The sequence below is a fragment of the Hipposideros armiger genome, unplaced genomic scaffold, assembly GCF_001890085.2.
Source record: "Hipposideros armiger isolate ML-2016 unplaced genomic scaffold, ASM189008v1 scaffold_612, whole genome shotgun sequence".
Lineage (NCBI taxonomy): Eukaryota > Metazoa > Chordata > Mammalia > Chiroptera > Hipposideridae > Hipposideros > Hipposideros armiger.
In genome coordinates, this window is record NW_017731962.1 from 356,714 (window position 1) to 374,369 (window position 17,656).

Here is a 17,656-nt window from a genome sequence, read left to right on the forward strand (position 1 = left end):
GTCTTGGGCACAGTGGACAGAGGCTGGCATGTGGAATGGGAGGTTCTGCCCTAAGCAGTGGCGGGTGGGGGTGAGAGTGTGGGTGGGGGGTAGGTGGGTCCCCCTCGGCTGGCTTCCTGGCCACTGGGAAGGGCACAACTCACTCAGTGTTGTTGTGAGAGTGCAGTGAGGGGTGACTTACCCTGCCATGCAAATGCTCACCATTTGTGGTGTGGCTTTGGGAAGACACAACAGGCTAAGTGCCAGAGGCTTGCTTTCACGGCTGGGGGTGTTGGCGCCCACAAGTGACAGAGCGTGACAGGCTCAGCCCAGCGGGTGACACCTGGCCTCCTGGAGGGAGCTGGGAGAGGCAAGGGCTGGGAGTGGCCTCGTGACACAGGCCCTGGGTTTGGGTACAATCTCTAAGATGTTCTTTCTCATGGAGTGACACCAGGAGAGTCTAAGACCAACCTGTTCTGGAATTTTTCCAGAAAAAATTATTGCAAGCTTTTTGGAATTTGATATAATTTAAAAACTAGCTGGTGTGTTTGCCTAGTCATGCCCTTTGGTTGGCGGTGGTTTCCGGTCTAAACCTTAACCAAAGTGGCTGCTTCGTCCCTGCATGTCCTCTGTGATCCACCCACTGACAAGCGCAGGCTCAGGGCAGGGACAGACCCTGGAGTGTGGCTGCTCATCCTGACTGGCTGGTGGCCCTGGACAGACCGTCCCTGGGCTACTCACAGTGGGCAGTCCCGGCACACTTCTGCAAGGGCACAGCGGGGTCCCCGGCCTCCGTGGTCTCAGCACCGTACCTCACACCTGGCAGCCTCTCTGGAAGCCCCAGGAGCCCAGTCGAGAGGAAGCAGGTGGCTCAGCCCAAGGACAGCGGGGACGTGGGCTGGACAGTGGCCTGCTCTCCCCCTCCAAGCATATTCCAGCATCTGAAAATTCTGCCCCCACTCATAGATTGCAGGTCCTGTCCCCGCACAGGAAGCTGGTCCGGGATGGGGTGGGTGGTGGTGACAAACCAGACCTAACGTCCTGTAGCATTGCCATTTTCCAACGTACCGCACGCCCTTCACACTTTGTCCTCACTGAGACCCCCACCCCCCAGCTGGGCACCACCTGCATTGTGAAAAGGGGCTGAGTCAGCTGGCCGAGCGCACGCACAGGGAGGTGGAGCGGCCTGGCTGGCCCCTCTGTGTCCAGCCGTGGCCCCCAGCCGTGGCCACCAAGCTGCCCTCATACCTTGGTTCTGGAAGAAAACAGGGCCAGATTTGGGGAACCTACATGCTTAAGAGTCTTTTCCGACTAGGCTTCTTGGGCTGCGAAAGGGTCACTTCCTCTTTTGAGCCCTGAAAGCAGAGAGGAAGTTTGGGAGGTAATTTTAACTAAAAGTCTGTTGCTTTTTCCTCTAACGAGGTGGGGTTTATTGCAATTTTCCCTGCGGCTATTGGCCAAAGCTCTGGTCAGAGACCCCCAAGGCCACGTGGCATGAACCGAGCATGACGGTCGGAGCTGCTGTGGAGCGGCCTTCACAGCCCCGCATCTGTCCTGGGGCTCAGGACAGTGGTCGCAGAGCCCAGAACCCTGGTCGGGAAGCAAATGGTAACACAAGACTTAGTTCCGCGTGGGCAGGCCCAGCTGTCCCGAGGATGAGGAAGGCCACTTCCAGGCCAGGACACCGGCTCGCACTGACCGCAAGGAAGCCCAGAACTGGAACACTGATGCTGAGCTCACTAAATTCTGATTTGTGTCATGATTCTTCACAATGAAAAACATCTAGAACAATCCCTTCCTCGGTGCACAGGCGGTCCCCCTCACCATGGGTCCCTCTCACCGTGGGCCCCCCTCACCACAAGCCCCTCTCACCGTGGGTGCCCCAGATCTGGGCCCTCAAATTCACGATTCTTTAACTGTACACTTAACTGTTGCACATCCTAGTACTTTTTGGACGCTTTATTTTATTGTAGCGGGTGAGCGAGTCCTGGGTTTGTTCCGCCAACAAGTAACGTTTACAAACAACCCCTCCAAGTCACTGTCTTTTGAAGCACAAAGTGCAGGCTTTCCATCTGGCCCAACCCCAGCCCCTGACCCCGCCAGCCTGGCTCCCTCCCTTCCTTGACTGTTCCGTCCCCGTCTGGCCCTGCTGAGGACACGTTAAACTCAGACAGTGACACAAACTCTCTTCCTTCACAAACGGTTCTTCATTTTCACATGTGGAGGTTTTATTGTAAGATAACAGAAAACCCGATCAGCTATAAAAACAGAAGTTGAGTTTTCCAGGATTATGATGTGGATGTAGGGATAACTGGACCTTTTCCGGGAGTCTGAGATGCTGGATACGTCTGTGCAGACAGCCGTGCACGTCCAGTGCTGAGGGCAGCGTGCAAGGTCCCTGATGGGCTCAGGTGCTCGCTGGGCAGCCGTGAGGGGAATCAGAGCCCACACGTCCCTACGTGGTGGCTGCAAGCCACCCTCCAGTGTGTATATCACCCCGGCTCGACAGCCCTGCAAGGGGGACCCCTCCAGCTCTTCTCAGTTGTTGTCCAGTTCTGGGGTCCCCTACACAGATTGCACCACTTTTAAGGCATGAATTGCTGTATCTTCAAAGTCTGGACACCCTAGACTCTAAGTGCGCTCTTCATGGCTGGGATGGTGAGGCCTGTCCCTGAGACGGGTGACAGTTCTGGGCTATGCTTCACTCACAGCTCAGTGAAAGAAATTGGTCAGGTTCAAGGCTCCACAATTTATCCACACCCTGCCCCCCTTCTTTTTAGGAAGTGATCTTTTAAAAAAGCGACTTTTTCCCCCCTAAAACTAAAATGTGGGGCCAGCCGAGTGCACATTGGTTAGGAGCTGGCTTGGGGGCCAGCTCTGAGCAGCAGGGCCCCGGTTCAGATCCCACATGAGGGTCAGTGATGCTGCGCCCTCTACAGCTAAGATGGTGAACAACAGCTCGACTTGGAGCTGGGCTGCCGTGAGTCGCCAGTGATGGCGTAGGCTGCAGTGGGGCTGGCCTGCAGCTGGCCGGAGCCTCCGTGAGCTGCCATGAGGGGCCATCCAATGGCCAGCAAGCGGCTGCCTCACCAGGGAAGAGCACAATGAGAATACCAACATGGGCCAGTGAAGCGACGTCCTCCACAACTAGACTGAAGAACAAAAGGACAGCAACTTGTCTGTACCCCTCCCCCAATTCCCAATAAAATCTAAAAAAAATCCAAAAAGCTAAAGTGTGGCTCTAAGCCTCTTGATTTTGGAGTCTGGAAAGAATCCTGGTCAGTGGCTTTTCTGTCTGGGCGAAAGCCGGCCGCCATCCTCGGATCGCTGCCCCTTGCCAGCGGGCACTGGGCCTTACAGGGCGGGGGTTTGCTGTGATGGCCGGTGGGGAGGGGTGGGGCATCACTGAGGACAGCGCCTGGTGTTTGGGGTGAAATGGGACTTGCTGGGTCTTGGTCCTGACGGTTCCTGGGCCTGAACCCACCTCTCTCCTGGCCCCTCACAGGGCGCCTGGGCCACACGTTGTGTCCTCCCCATCACACCTGCAGGGTCGGCCAGAGGAGGCCCCGTCCCGCCAGCCTTGTCCTCCGTCTACAACTTCCTCCAGCCTCAGCCCGGCCTCCCCGAGACCAAAGACTCTGTTTCCCTTTGCTCCAGGGGCCAAGCTCAGAGTGCCCGTCCTTTGTGATGCTGGCCATGCACCTGAAGGGGTCTGACTCAGTGGGGGGGGGGCGTGCACCCCAAGGAAGGCTCAGAAGAGGGGGTTCTGGGGTGGCTGGGGCTGCCTCTTGGCAGGCTGCTCCGCTGGCTTTGCAGGGACAAAGCCTGCTTCCTCCCGGCCACCCTCACGGGCTCAGACGTTGACTGCAGCCCAACCGAAGTCCCCACTATTAGAGACTGGCTAAGGGCCAGGTCATGGTGAGACGTCACAGGGGGCCAGGGCCCTGTGCAGTGGAAATGGCGCTCTCTGCAACGGGGCGGGGCTGGGCTCATGGGCGGGGCCTGGCATGGGGCACGCACTCCCTGCAGTGGGTGGGAATGGGGCCGTCCGTATCTGTGTGGTCATCACATGGGGCAGAGAGCCCGGAGGTCGGCACAGTGCCCGGTGTCCCAAACTGTGTCTGGACCTCAGCCAGGCGGCAGGCCTGCATGTAAGTCCCCGGCCTCCCTACTGCCCCAACCTCTCCCCTCGCCTAACCTCCTCCGGACCATCCCCATTTCTCGTCTTCCTCTCCTTTTCTTGGGGGCTGTAGTGGGTTGAATAGTGTCCCCAAAATTCATGTCCTGGAGACTCCGAATGTGGCCTTATTTAGACATAGGGTCTCTGCAGATGGAATGAGTTAAGACAAGGTCACCCTGGGTTAGGCTGGGCCCTCAATGCAATGCCTGGTGTCCTTATATGTGGAGAAGGGACAGAGGAGAACACCAGACTGCAGGGTGCGGCCCCACACCAAGGGTCACCTAGAGTCTCGGGGAGCTGGGGGAGATGTGGAAAGGCCCTGCCTCAGAACCCCTGAGGGAGCCAGCCCTCCCACACCTTGGTCTGGGCCTCCGGCCTCCGGCCTCCAGAGTGGGCGACTGGACTTCTGTGCTGAGCTGCCCAGGACTCTCAGCAGCGTGGGTGTGCCTCCATCTGCTGCAGACCCACGCACGGAGGCCCTCCCTGGCGCGGTCCTGGGGTCCTGGGCCCGGCAGGCCCCTCAGGTTGCATTTTGCCAAATCGCGGTATTTGCTCCTGTCATCTCCTGGTCACTTCCTGGGGTCAGGGAGATGGCGAGGGGGGCGTGCCCTGGACGTGCTGAGCAGCAGTCCCGGCTGTGCCCTGGTCCCCTGCCTTATTTAGGCCAGCAGCTCCCCGAGTCGGTGCGCAGACCCCCAATGCCTTCTGGGGGACCATTCTCCCCTCACAGCCAGTCCCTGCCTGGGGAATGGGGAACCCCCACTCCCCTTCCCTGGTCACCTGCTCCTAGCAGCTCTGGCATCTTAGACAGACTCAGGGTCAAGGGGCCAGTGACTCAGGGAGATGACTCACACTCTCTCAGGTGAGGGGCAGGGCCCTGTGCTCCAACCACAGTGGGAGGTGGGCAGGCAGGACTTGGGGGGGCGGGGGCTGAAGGACGTGAGGGAGGGAGGACATTGGCCAGCTCTTGGCCCAGACCTGGGTCCTTAGGAGCCTTTGATCTGGTGGCGCCCTGGTGGTGGGGCAGGGGCGGCTGTGGGCCAGGAGGACCACAGGGGCAGGGCTAAGGCTGCCCGCTTCAGCTGCCGATGACCTTTGGGCTGTGCATGTTGTGGGGGGAGGGGCGGGCCAGTCGCCAAGGACAGAATTGTCCCGGGTCAGATAAGATGGCTGCCTTCTCGGGGGAGGTGTACTCTGAAAAGCTGGGCTTGTACGGAAATAAAGCCGAGATGCACTGCCGTGGGGTCGGAGGACCCAGAGCAGCCGGCCGCTGCCCCTGACCAGTGTCTCGCACCCAGGCCAGGGCTGTTGCAAAGCCGCAGCTGCCTGCACTGGGTGGGGCAGAGCAGACGGCCCGTGGTGGCCGTGGTCACAGGGAGTGTCCGAGCTGCAGGGTCTGGTTCTAGCCACCTTGCCTTACAGGAGAGGAAGCAGGCGCAGGGAGCAGGGAGGACTCAGGTCACTGGGGCAGGTGCTGCCCCCTGTGAGTCACCCTGTCACTAACTTCGGTTTCACCTCCAGATGGATGTTGACTGCTCACCTACTATGCGCAGGAGCCATGGGCACCAACAGCAGTGCCAGGTTCTTGTGCCCACCCGGCTGGCTCTGAGTGTGCGATGGGCAGACTCCAGCCTCTGGCCTGAGGGCGTCAGGCCCCAGGGGCCCTGCTGGGTGGGGAGGAGGCTGATCTAGAACGTTCCGGGCTTGGCTGTTCACATGTGTCTCCTCCTGAGGCCAGTGCAGGTGAGGGTGGGAGGCAGGGGCCCCGCCTGCCCTGTCCGCCCTGCGGAAGTAACCTGGGGGGGCCGGGACCCCCCTGGCAACAACTAAAATGTGTCCAGGTCTCGCCCAGCAGCCCCTGGGGGACAGAGATCCCCCCCGGGGTGAGAGCCGACAGGGTGAGGCAGGGGCCCCAGACCCGCTGTAAGGACGAGCTGAACTGACAAGGCCACTGCACACAGCTTACATCTTGTATTCTCTTACATCGAGTTTGCAGGAACAGATGTCAAACACAGGCGTGAAGCCCATCCCCAGTCAGCTGAAGGGGGGCGGGTGGTACCAGGCGGGTGGTACCAGTGCAGGCTTTGAGGACGCAGAAGTATGCTGCGTCCCGGAGGCCAGGCCCATCCTCCCTGGGCCCAAGGGAGGGGCTGCCAGGCTGTGGCTGAGGGTCTGTCAGGACCCAGCAGACACCACACCTAGAAAGCACGGCCTCGGCCACTGGGGGCTCCAGGTCCAGGTCAGGCCGAGGATAATGCTAGATACAGGAGAGCCCGGCCAATGCCCCAGGAAGGACACTGGCTTCTGGCAGGAAAATCTGGAGCCAGCCTCGGCCCCTGCGTGGCTGCCCCATCCACCTGGGTGAGGCCCTGGCCCGAGCACCTCCAGCCCCCTCAGGGTCTGCTGAGGACGGCAAGGCAGGCTGAGGCTGGGGGCGGGAGGGGACCCTCAGCCCGGGCTCAGGGAGGGAAGGCGCGCCTGTCCCGGCATCGCCCCAGTCTCGGAGGATGGGCACTGCACCCCACATTCTCACACCCCAGTGCTTCTTGGCTCCAGGTGCCAGTTAGTGACCCTTCTGTCCTTTTAGGGACAACTGACGGGCGTCTTCTAATGCTTTAATGTTAAAAGTCTGGGTGGGCACTTCATCACACTCAGTTAAAAGCTGTGTGAGGGCTTTTGGCCACAAAGACAAATGGTTTCTTGTAACAAGTGTTGAACTCGCTTCACCAAGGAGCCTGGTGGTCACTTCTGCTCCAAGTCGGGGTCTGGGGCCCGTCAGTGCGGAGCGACCACGGTGGAGCCACAGACCCTTCTCCTGGGTGTGCACACCTGGGTACCTGGGTACCTGGCGCGCTCCTTTGCAGCACCTTCTGGAAACACTGAACTGCTCGGTTCATCCCAGGTAACAACATGGAAACCGCCCAGGGAGGGCCAGGGCCACTGTCCATCTCCCATCACCGGGGGGCCTGGTGGGCTCTGAGGAACCCGGTGTTTGAGTCGAGGTCTCCATCACACCGTGCAGGTCCCCGGGGTAGCAGGTGAGAGGCGGGGGGCACCATGCAGGGAGGCAAGGAGCTGCCCACCCTACACTCCAGGGAATTGCTGCACGTGCTGAGAGGCTACTGTGTCCCCGGAGTGGCCTCTCCTTCCACGCCACAGCCCCATCTGAAAGACTTGGCTGGTCACCTGTCCAAGCCCGAGTCCACTGGAAACTCGTGTTCTCCATCCCCAGCAGCAGACCTCCTCTCAGAATGCCGCTGTGCCGCTGCAGGAAGGAAACCCCGTTTTTGGCCAGAAGACAAGGCTGGGCTTTCTTCCTAGTGAACATGCCGGACGAGAGCCAACCCTGGGAGTCTTCCAGTGGTGACCACTTCCCGCATTTGGGGTGCACCCACATGTGGGCACAGACATTTGCAGGAGCCCCTCCAAACACCCTCGATGGACCTCCGCCCACCAGAGGCCGTGTCCGAAGAGAGTAGCCCTCCCTCCGCTCTCAAAACCCCTCGCCACAGGTCCGCGTAGTGAGAAGAGCTGGAGGTGCTGGGGGAGGAGCCGCCTCCAGGCCCCTTTCTGTTCCGTGAGTTGCAGTGAAGGCGGGGCTCCCGCTCACTTGGGGTCAGATGTGCCCCAGGACAGCTGGCCCTTGCAAAAGGGCCTCACTCCGGGACCAGGGCAGCACCCAGCACATTCTTCCGAGGTCAAGTATGGTCTTTCCAGGCGAAGGCCCTGCGGGTCCCCTCCAGCCAGAGGCGCCATGTCCACGAACCCTTGTTAATAGTGCAGGTGGGACCGAGGCCCCCCCTTTGCCACCAGCCTGCCCGAGTCAATTCTCAAGCTGCCGTGCGACGTCCCTCTTGGTGGCATCTCGCGGAAGCCCCGTGCACGTCCTCGGCGGTGAGTTCTCGTCAAGCGTGGTCTTGGAAGGAGAGAGAAGGGAGAGGGTGTGAGACACCGTGCCTACGCGCTTTCCTTTTGGCGGCAAGAGACAGATTGTGTCAGGACTCAGGATGCTAGAACAAAGGGGTGGAAGACGGCACGTGCAAACAGCATGCTTCGTTTGAGATGAGGCAGGCCCCCGTTCTGGGACCTCCGGAGAGCATCTCCTGCAGCCAGTCAACCAAGGTGACCCGGGCTCACCTGAGTAACAGGTGGGCCCACTCGTGGTGGGTGCACCCTCCCCAGGATGACCCCTTCCCATCAGCAGAGACACGGGGCTCAGACAGGTACAGTTCTTTGCCGGAGGCATCCTGCAAGGGCTGGCCTGACTGCAAAGCCCTCACAGCCCAAGGCACCTACTGGTGGGAAACTCAAGACTGTGGGTGAATACTTTTCCCAAGCTGAGGCGGGACTCACATGACCTTTGCTCTTGGACCTGTGGGTGCTCGCCTCCCCCAGGGAGCCCCCGGGAACGCTTCTATTACACAGCACTCGATGTCAGGACTCAGTGTCAGGAGGCGGACGGGGCCCTACGCGCGGAGGCAGCGAGGGTGGAGAGGGGGCTCGGTGGGGCTCCCACGGTCATGTCATCATCCTAGTCTCCCTGCTTCTGTGTGTGTTTGGAAAATTCCGTGAGCCAACGTCAGCCAATGTCCACAAGGACAGGGCTAAATGCCGAAGGCAGCCAGTGGGAAATGCCTTCACTGGGGGTTTCAGTGTCTCTGCAAATGGAAGTATTTCTGTCCTCATCACCAAGTACTGCTCGTGTCAGATGGCAAGTACAGAGGAAGTGGCTGCCAAGCCGCCCAGGCCCACGTGACCAACACACTTTGTCCCCGAGCCTCGTCCTCTCTAGGCAAACTCACCGGTGAGTTGCAGCTCCGGTCTTGCAGCCCGAGCACCTGCTGGAACAAACCAGAATTGCTCAGGGCGGGCAGCGAAGCATGGGGAGGGGCCGCTGTGAAGACCCCAGTAGTCCGAGTGCTGGGGGCGGGAACGCACCCACAGCGAGGGGCTCCCCAGGCCACCCTGCTTTGGGGAAGATGCTTTCTAAGACCTCAGTGTGGGAGGCATGTGAAGACGCTCAATGACCCAGACCCAGGGGCCCCTCCACAGCCTGGCCGATGGGCGGCGGGCCGTGGGGGGTGGGCAGTGTTTCTGAGATGATGGACAACACACTGGAAACCCCAGGCAGCACAGAGACACTTCTGCCCGGAAGTGCGCCTGCTGTGGGCGAGCTCTCTAACCTGGCTCAACTAGGGTCAGCGCTCACCCATCCTCCGGGGGGCCCAGAAGACGCCCAACTTTGCGGTTAGGTCCTGTGCCGACGCCTGCCAACCTCCACCAGCAGGCTGACCCGGGGAGACTGCCCTGTGCCCACGTTCTAGGCTTCTCTGCCTCCCTGCGAGCTCTGCTGCCTGGTGTTACAGCTCAAACCCGGCTTTCCGGATCTGTCTGTGAGTTGGGCAGGAATTTGACAGACAGCCTTGTCGGGACTGAAGGCAGCTCAGCGTCCCTGGAAATGAACTCTGTCCTGACTCGGAGGTGTCCTTCCCAACCCAGACCTGGGAGCCGGTGTCGGGAACCTGGAGCCTCAGACCTCAGGCTTCAGACCCACACCTGGGAGCTTTGGCGGAGGTGCACGCGTTCAGGATGCTAACGCTATTAAAACCGCCCTTCCACCAAAACCAACTTCGTGCAGAGCTTTTTAAACATCTTGAGAAAAGCAAGAATGCTCACTCCCACCAAATAAACGCCAACCATCCGCACGCGCACATGGCCAGGTACCTGTGTACGTCCAGTGGCGGGGACACCTCCTGTACGCCCAGACCGCAGCTGCCGCCGCTAAGACCGCACCCAGCAGCAGCACCACAGGCACGGCCACCTGGGTCCCGGTGGCCCCGGTTCGCCTCTCGTGGGTGTCCTCGGGGTTTTTTGTGATGCTGTCTTTGGTTCCCATTAACGTTTCTATGAGAAACAGGAAAATAACCTGAGACTTACAAGGGTGAGGAGGAAAGGGGTCTTTTTTTCGTCCTGAGGAAGAAAGTGCTGTGGGGAGTATCAGTCACTTCCATGACAGCATTTTGTGACTTTTAAAATATAAAGCTGATGGAGAGGAAGGCTTTCCTCCAGGTGTCACTCCTCCCACCCGCCTGTGTGACATGCAAGCCCGCCCTTTCTAAAGGTCCACACCTGCGGAGGGGCGCGGCGGGAAGCACTGATTCTTCCTGGCGTTTTACATTTAACTTAATGTTTTTTCTAGCTTTTTTGCTGACTTTTAAAAAAATATCAAGGCTAAATTCACATGACATAAAATTAACCATTTTAAAGCGAATAATCCACTGTCACAGAGTGGTGCAGCCGCCACCAGGACCTAATTCCAGGCCTTTTTTGTCACAGGAAAACCATCCCCATGAGCAGCCGCCCCCCCGCCCCCCAGGTGCTGATCCAAAGGCTCGGGGCACCGGGCCCTGTCAGGCTCCCAGCGCATCCCACAGCACAGCTGGGGTGACAGCACCACCCTGGGGGAATCTTCCGGTCCCCTCCATCTGCTGCCCAGGCTGCTGGGCCAGGGAGGATGCTGGCTGGGAGGCAGCGGTCAGAGGCGGGCTTCTCAGTGCCGCCCTGTCCTGGTCCGCTCAGGCTCAGGGACCGTGACCACTGAGCCACAGGGCTGCACTCTGATTTTGGGAAGGAGGGTGTCCAGCCCTGCAGGAGTTCCTGGCGGTCAGGGCCAGCATCACAGCCTGTGACCTGGGCAGGCTCATGGGGACTGTGCTTGGCGTCACGCTGTGCTGTCACTGTCTTGGACTCTTTCAGGTCCCAAACAAGGAGCCCTGCACTGCTTTACATTGTGCCCCGGGCCCCGCAGAGCATGTCATGGGCAGTCCTTTCCTGCAGCGGGCAGGGCCCACAAACCCACCTTCCACCCTTCACCTCTCATCTCAACACTGGTGACAGGGACACAGACAGATAGCCCGTGGCCTCTGCGAAGGAGTCACCAGTCTGTGTCCCTTCCATGGGGAGGCCATGGGCCAGCAGCCCTAGGCCCCCGATAGGGGCCCAGTCTTCCCAGGGGGCACACACCCAAAGGTGAGGCGGTCAGTGGGGGCCACGCGGGCGTGGGCTTCAACTCCGATACTGTCACTGCCTAGTTCTGGGGCTTCTGAAGTGTCACACAGCTTTTCAGAACCTCAGTCCCTCGTCTGTGAAATGGGCCACCAAACTGACCCCCCGAGTGAAGGTTCAGTCACGTGGTGTGCACTGAGCTCCCAGCCCCACGCCTGCCCCACGGACGCAGCGATTTCGTCATCACGCTCCGGACTCTCCGCTCCTCTCCCTTCCAGCCACCATTCTGATGCCGCTGACAGGTCACCTTGTAGGGACTTTGTCTTCTGGCTGAGGGACTCTGCCAAGTCACCGGGGCCCACAGCCTCGGATCGGGGTCAGCGCGCAGACCCGGTGCCTTACCCGTCTCCTCCGTCTGGCTGCTGGTCAGGTTCTGAAGCAGCAGCACGTTCTCGATGCAGCAGTCAACATTCAAGTTGGGGGTCCAGCGGACCCTCAGGACACTGACCACGTCGTACAGGCCCAGCGCGTTCACGGACACCGTGCTGTTCTGCAGCGCCTCGTCCAGGAGGCTGTTGTCGGTCTTGTTGATCCAGAACACGTTGGGCCTGGGGTAGCCGCCCATGGACGTGCACGTGATGGTGAGCTCCTCGCCCTCGGGGGTGCCGCTGGGGGTGCTGACCATAGGCATGCTATAGGGTGCTGTAAGAGAGGGAAAGGGCAGTGAGGGGTGCCCGGAGTGATAGGAGTGGCCCATCATGCCACTGACCCTGGTGGAGAGGCAGGCCCGGGGCTGCGGTCTGGGCAGCGGGCACTAGCCCTGTTCTGTCCAACAGTTGCCCCCACTTACCCCCAATTGGGGGTTACTCAGCCCGGGGCAGTGATGGCCCCATTCCCTGCTCCAAGGAGGTCGGCCTTATTTGACTAGTGACATGGGGGGCTTGCAATTCATCTCAAAGGGACAGAGCCCATGTCTGCACTAAACTGTGCACTGAGCTGCCTTGATTTTCTTCCTAAATTCTGGTCTCTTTTAGTGCCTCGTGATACTCCCTCCTAATTCTATTCTTAAAATCTAATCTGAGTTGAGTCGGAGAGTTCAAGGCAAAGACAGCGAGATTAAAAGTTCAAACTGGTGGTCAGCTCATGGGAAACTCGCTTACACGTCGAATGGCTTTTCAACCAGTTCAGCTTCACGCAGTTAAGCAGAAGCCTGCTAATCGAGACTGGGGTTTCCTTCACAGGAAGAACCAGGTGAATGGGCCAGAAAATGCATCTTATTAATGCTTCCTCCAGGCCGTCAGGCTGGGCTGAGGTCAGCTGTCAGTGTCACCGCTCTTACCTGCCACGTGCAGCGTGACCACAACATCCAAAATCCTCTGTGCCTTCTGAAACACTATGCAGTTAAACTTCTGTTCATCCTGAGGGGTGACATTGTACAGATGCAGAGAGAAGTCGCCCCGCTTCATGCTGTCCAGTGACAAGTGGGCCCGGTCCTTGTACTGGTTATTGTAATGGCGCGCGGATCGGTTCTGTGGCAGGTAGTAAGTCACGATCATCAGTTTGTCAGCAACACCAATTTGCCAATAAACAAAAAGGTCCTTTAAATCAAAACTGCTTTCTTTGGTGTAAATGCAGTTGAGCACGACATCGCTGCCCACCATCGCCCTGGCTTCTTCTTCTTGAATATCTGCAATGAACCAAAAAGTACAAAATTTATTTTCCGAGGTTTCCTCCTAGCCTGCAAAGTTCTTCTGGGAGGGTTGGGGGCAGTTTCAAACACCAATTCTGAGTCGTTTCAGTAGAAGAGGAATATCTCCATAAGATCCACGCAGGAACGCAGTATTTTAACAATTCAGACGTGCCTGGTAAGCTCCTACGATGTATTGTCTAGTGCTGATTTCCTGTCAGCATGGAAGAGGCTAGCACTGGGAGATGGGGGACCACAGGACACCGGGACGCCCAGGACCACACTGCACTCTTTCTGCTACTTCTTGGGAGTTTATACTCACATTTTAAAAGTTGTTTTTTGGATTTTTTTAAAAAGATTTTTATTGGGGAATTGGGGGATGGGAACAGTGCTGGGGAATCAGGGGAAGGGGAACAGACAAGTTGCTGTCGTTTTGTTCTTCAGTCTAGTTGTGGAGGACGTTGTTTCATGGGCCCAAGTTGGCACCATCATTGCGCTCTTCCCGGGCGAGGCAGATCAGTCGCCGGCTTCTGGACGGCCGCTCACTGCGGCTGCTGGCCGCTCACGCTGGCTGCTGGCTACACACGGTAGCCCATGGCAACTCACTGCCACAGGGGCTGCAGCCTACGCCGTCGCTGGCGACTCACGGCAGCCCAGCTCCAGGTTGAGCTGTTGTTCAGCATCTTAGCTGTGGAGGGCAGTGTCACTGGCCCTCATATGTGGGATCCGAACCGGGGCCCTCTGGCATCCCAAGCCAGCTCTTAACCATCGCGCCACTCGGCCGGCCCTAAAAGTTTTTTTTTTAAATGCCAACATTTAAAAGAAAACATCAGTTTCTCAACAGCATTATCATGCTTGCACTACATCAGAAAAGGCCTGTGTCACATACCCAGAGTGGCCTCTCAGATGCCCGCAGTGAAAGTGGCCATGTCCCCTGCCCTGGAAGGCCCAGTCAGCCTCGGTCTCAGCTGTAGTGTGCGTCCCTGGTGCTTGCCCTTCTGGAAGCTGCTGGCTTTGGGGGCTCCCCAGGGCTGACTGGGGACCAGAGAGCAGCAAGCTCCTGGCTCACGTGAGAAGCAGATGACGTGGGACGAAGTGCGCTCCAGCCACGCCTAACCCGCGATCACGCAAGAACTAGGGCGTATGGGCAAGTGTCCTCTTTGTGGCCTTCAGTCCCACACATGACCCAGGCTTGGAAGCTCAAGTCTGTCAGAGGGGCCCCTGGACCCTGCGGACGCCGGCTTTTCACACACGCCCCCCCCCCCTGCGGAGCTTACCTACAACTCCGGCTCGCAAGCCACTGAGCAGCAGGAGCAGCAGGGCAGGGCTGGAAAGAAACCAGAAAGGCAGATGAGTCCGCTGCCTCCCCAGGCAGGAGTGGGTTGCAGCCAACACAGAAATGTGACTCGTCCCCAGCCAGCCGCGCTCACCCCACCCCCGCCCAGGGCTCCTGTGGTGATTCAAGGAGGCAGCCAGGACCACCCCCCCACCTCCCCATCCTGCACAGCAAGCCCCGAGGGGCCAGCAGCCCCAGCAACCAGACAGCTCCCGAGCCTGATAGAGGGCAGCGAGAGACAGACACGCCATGGCCACAGCCTCCCACCCTCGGTGGCCTAGCCATGCAGGAGATGGCTGGAAACGGTATGGAATCAGAAAAATAAAACCACTCCCAGTGTATTTACAGCAAGAGCTACATTTAAATTTTGGGGAGACAGAGAGATCTAAGATGCCCAGAGGCAGTCAGGGGGCTGCAGGACCACCCTCTGTGGGAACCTGCTCATTCTGAAACCAAATCCGGTGGCTTCTCCCAGCTGGCAGGCGAAGCCCCCCTTTCCCCAGGGCTCACTGGGAGCCTTGGCACCCTCCATGCTCCAGCCTCACCACCCCTCCTGCAGGCCTCCCAGGAGACCCTGTCCCTGAGCTCTGGACCCACAGAGACCCCTGCCTGGCCCCAACAGCTGTCATCTGATTGCATGGAGGCACATTCCTTGCCACTGGGGACTCCCCCACACCCCACAGAGGCCACAGCCTGCAGGCAGGCCTGTCCTCTTCCACTGCCCCTGTTGAGCCACATTTGTTAGGACAGCTGTGATAACCTCCATCTCCAGTCCTGACCCTTCCAGCCAATTCCCCCAAGATACAGCAAGCTTCTGGAATACAGAGCTGCTCAAACCCCGCAGTGGCCCTCGTCTGTCTCCCACGGAGCCCACCCTGCCTGTGCTCAGGGTCCAGGGAGGAAGTGCCTGTCAGGGCCTCTGGGCTCCAGGGGCTAGTTTGCTCCCTCCCTGGGCACTGTGCCTGGGCGCCTCTCTGTACCCTCCCTCTTGCTTCTCCTCCAACCCCTGCTGTCAAACCCAACACCACCCACAACCCCTGCCTGTGCCCCAGGGTCAGAGAGGGCTACAACTGGTGGCTGTGACATTCTGGTACTTTTTTTTTTTTTCCCCTCTTGAGGAAACAGAACAGTCCTAACTACCTACCTGCATTTCTAACTGGGGAGAACTGGGGAGACTGTCCGGACTGTAGGACCCAGGTGTGGGCAGGCTTTGGGGCTGTGTGGGTAGGACATCTGGGGACCAGGTGCCTCATCAGTTTATCAAGGGAGGCACAGTCTGTTAACCGTAAAACTGCCCTGAAGGTGGTATTTTGGCAAAAACCTAGGAGCAAAGCGGTGATCCACACCTCAGGCTGGACCCACGCAGCTCCACCTTTCCCGTTTGGCTCTGTTGATGGGGGAGGGGAAATCCCAGGGGTGTGGGAGGGGGACATGTCACCAAACGGTGGGCACCAGCCAGCCGTTGAGGCTGAGTGTGCCCTTGGTACAGTGCGATCATATCCTTCATTCTTCCAACTCTGGGCAGTCCTGTGGGGGGGGGGTAGTGGCATTAAGTGGGGGAGGGGCAGTGGGCGTGCGTCGGGTCTTCTCTGCAGCTTCGCGCTTTCCCTTCCCTTCGCAGGCCCCGCCCCCAAGCCCACCCACGCCCTGCGATCCGTCCCGTGCCCCGTCCTCCCCGCACCGCACCAAGGCAGATGCCACCGGCCGGCAAGTAACCGCGATGCCCGGCCCCGCCCCATGCCGCCCGGCTCCCGGCTGCCCGCCCTCCGCGCAGAGCCCAGCCCGCGGCGCCGCGAGGTGAGCAGGTCCCCGGCCGCAGCCACCAGGGCGCGCTGGGTGCCACCTAAGGACTCCACTCGCGACGGTGGCGCCTCCACTCCTCCCCGGCTCCCTCAGGGCCAGTCCCTCCGCCTTTCACCTTCTTAGCCTCATGGTGGGGGCGAAGACCTCGGAGCGCGGGAGACCTCGGGCCGCGGGAGACTTGGGGCCACGGGAGACCTCAGAGCGCGGGAGACCTCGGGTCGCGGGAGACCTCGGGCCGCCGGAGCCCTTGGAGCGCGGGAGACCTCGGGCCCCGGGAGACCTCGGGCCGCGGGAGACCTCGGGCCGCGGGAGACCTGGGGCCGCGGGAGACCTCGGGCCGCGGGAGACCTCGGGCCGCGGGAGCCCAGCTGCAACTGCGCGCTCTCCACGCCTGTGAGGTTTTAATGAAAGCGTTATCGTTGGCTGTGAACTGACCTCGGTGCCGCCCCCGCCCGGCCTGGCCACGCCCCCCCGCCGCGGGCGGGGCGCCGCAGAGCGGAAGCGCGCTGTCTCTGAGTTGCGCCCCTCCCAGGCGGGTGCGAGTTGGGCCCGGATGGGCGCTGCAGGGGTCCCGGAAAGTTAGGAGTTTGGTGCGAGAGCTGGGCGGCCAGGGGCGCCGCGGGAGGGCGTGCCGGGCTGGGGGGGCCGCGGGAGGCTAAGCGCTGCGTCCCAGCGTCGCGCAGCAAGTACGCGCCCCATAGCGCCCCGCTCCGCCGGTTCCGGCCCTGCGGCCCGGGAGTCCCCGTCCCCTCTCCGCCCCCCCTCCGTCCCTCCCGCGGGACCTCCCGCTCTTCGCAGTGAAGGACCCACGACTGCTGAGGAACGAATGAATGGATGGATGGAAGCGCGGAGGAAAGGCGGGCGGGCTCTCCCGTCCAGCCCCGCCCCGGGTCCCCCCCCGTACCCCGCGCTGCAGCTTTGCGCTCGACGTGGTGAGGATCCTGCGCCGAGGGCCGCGGCACACGGCCCGTCACCGGCTCCGCGAGACCCACCGCGTGGTACCGCGTCGCCTTCGCCCTCGCGAGCCGGCGGGACCCGGCGCGCCGCCTTCCCGGTCTAGGAGGCGCCACGCGGAGCCGCGGAGCGCCGTCGAAGGCGCCTTTACTCCCTTCCTCCACCGCCCGGCCCTCTGCGCGGGGCCCAGCCGAGTCAGTGCCGATGCGGTGAGGGAGGGGGCGCCGCGACGGAACGGGGCGCCCTGCCTGCAGCGGCCGCCGGGAAGGGCCGAGGCTCCCAGGCACCCCGCTCAGGTCCGCAGGCTTTGCCCCGTGGAGCGGGCAGGAGCGGTGGGTTCTGTCGCCCGGCTGATGCGGAGCCGAGGCCGGATTTGGGGGAGCAGGTGGGGCAAGGGGCAGGTGAGGGCGGAGCCAAGGGGGCCTCTGCCGGCCCGCCACCCCCCTCGGGCTGTCACCCCTGGCCAGGTCCTCCGCGAGCCCTGGTTAAAAGCTCAACAAAGGCAGCACCTCTGCTCCATGGACGTTACCCTTCTGGTGGGGACGAGCAAACAAGACAAGGAAGCGAAAGAGAAGGACTGGGAGAGGGGGCGCTGCTGCTGAGGGGGGCCGGCGGCCCGGGGGACGGGGTGGGGCTTGCGGGTCTCAAGACCGGGCCCACCCCTCCCCGTCAGGCTGGGGGACAGGGATGGGGCATTTAAAGAGGCCGAGCG

General features: G+C 60.6%; 1 protein-coding gene across 5 annotated transcripts; it reads right to left on the minus strand.

Moving 5' to 3' along the window:
* Positions 1-6,111: 6,111 nt before the first annotated feature.
* ICOSLG (inducible T cell costimulator ligand) lies at positions 6,112-17,526 on the minus strand. 5 transcript variants are annotated; one of them, XM_019624987.1, is made up of 8 exons: positions 16,983-17,526; positions 16,106-16,381; positions 14,129-14,178; positions 12,504-12,851; positions 11,567-11,866; positions 9,884-10,063; positions 8,962-9,000; positions 6,112-8,075 (listed from the first exon to the last, which is right to left on the minus strand). In XM_019624987.1, the coding sequence occupies exons 2-8, from the start codon at positions 16,117-16,119 to the stop codon at positions 8,065-8,067; spliced, it is 942 nt and encodes a 313-aa protein (XP_019480532.1). In that variant the 5' UTR covers positions 16,120-16,381; positions 16,983-17,526; the 3' UTR covers positions 6,112-8,064. The 5 variants fall into 5 exon arrangements, with proteins under 5 accessions (XP_019480532.1, XP_019480534.1, XP_019480537.1 ...); XM_019624989.1 differs by lacking the exon at positions 16,983-17,526 and having other exon boundaries at positions 16,106-16,151; positions 16,254-16,448; XM_019624992.1 differs by lacking the exon at positions 16,983-17,526 and adding an exon at positions 15,332-15,508 and having other exon boundaries at positions 16,106-16,448.
* Between the last annotated feature and the right edge of the window lie 130 nt (positions 17,527-17,656).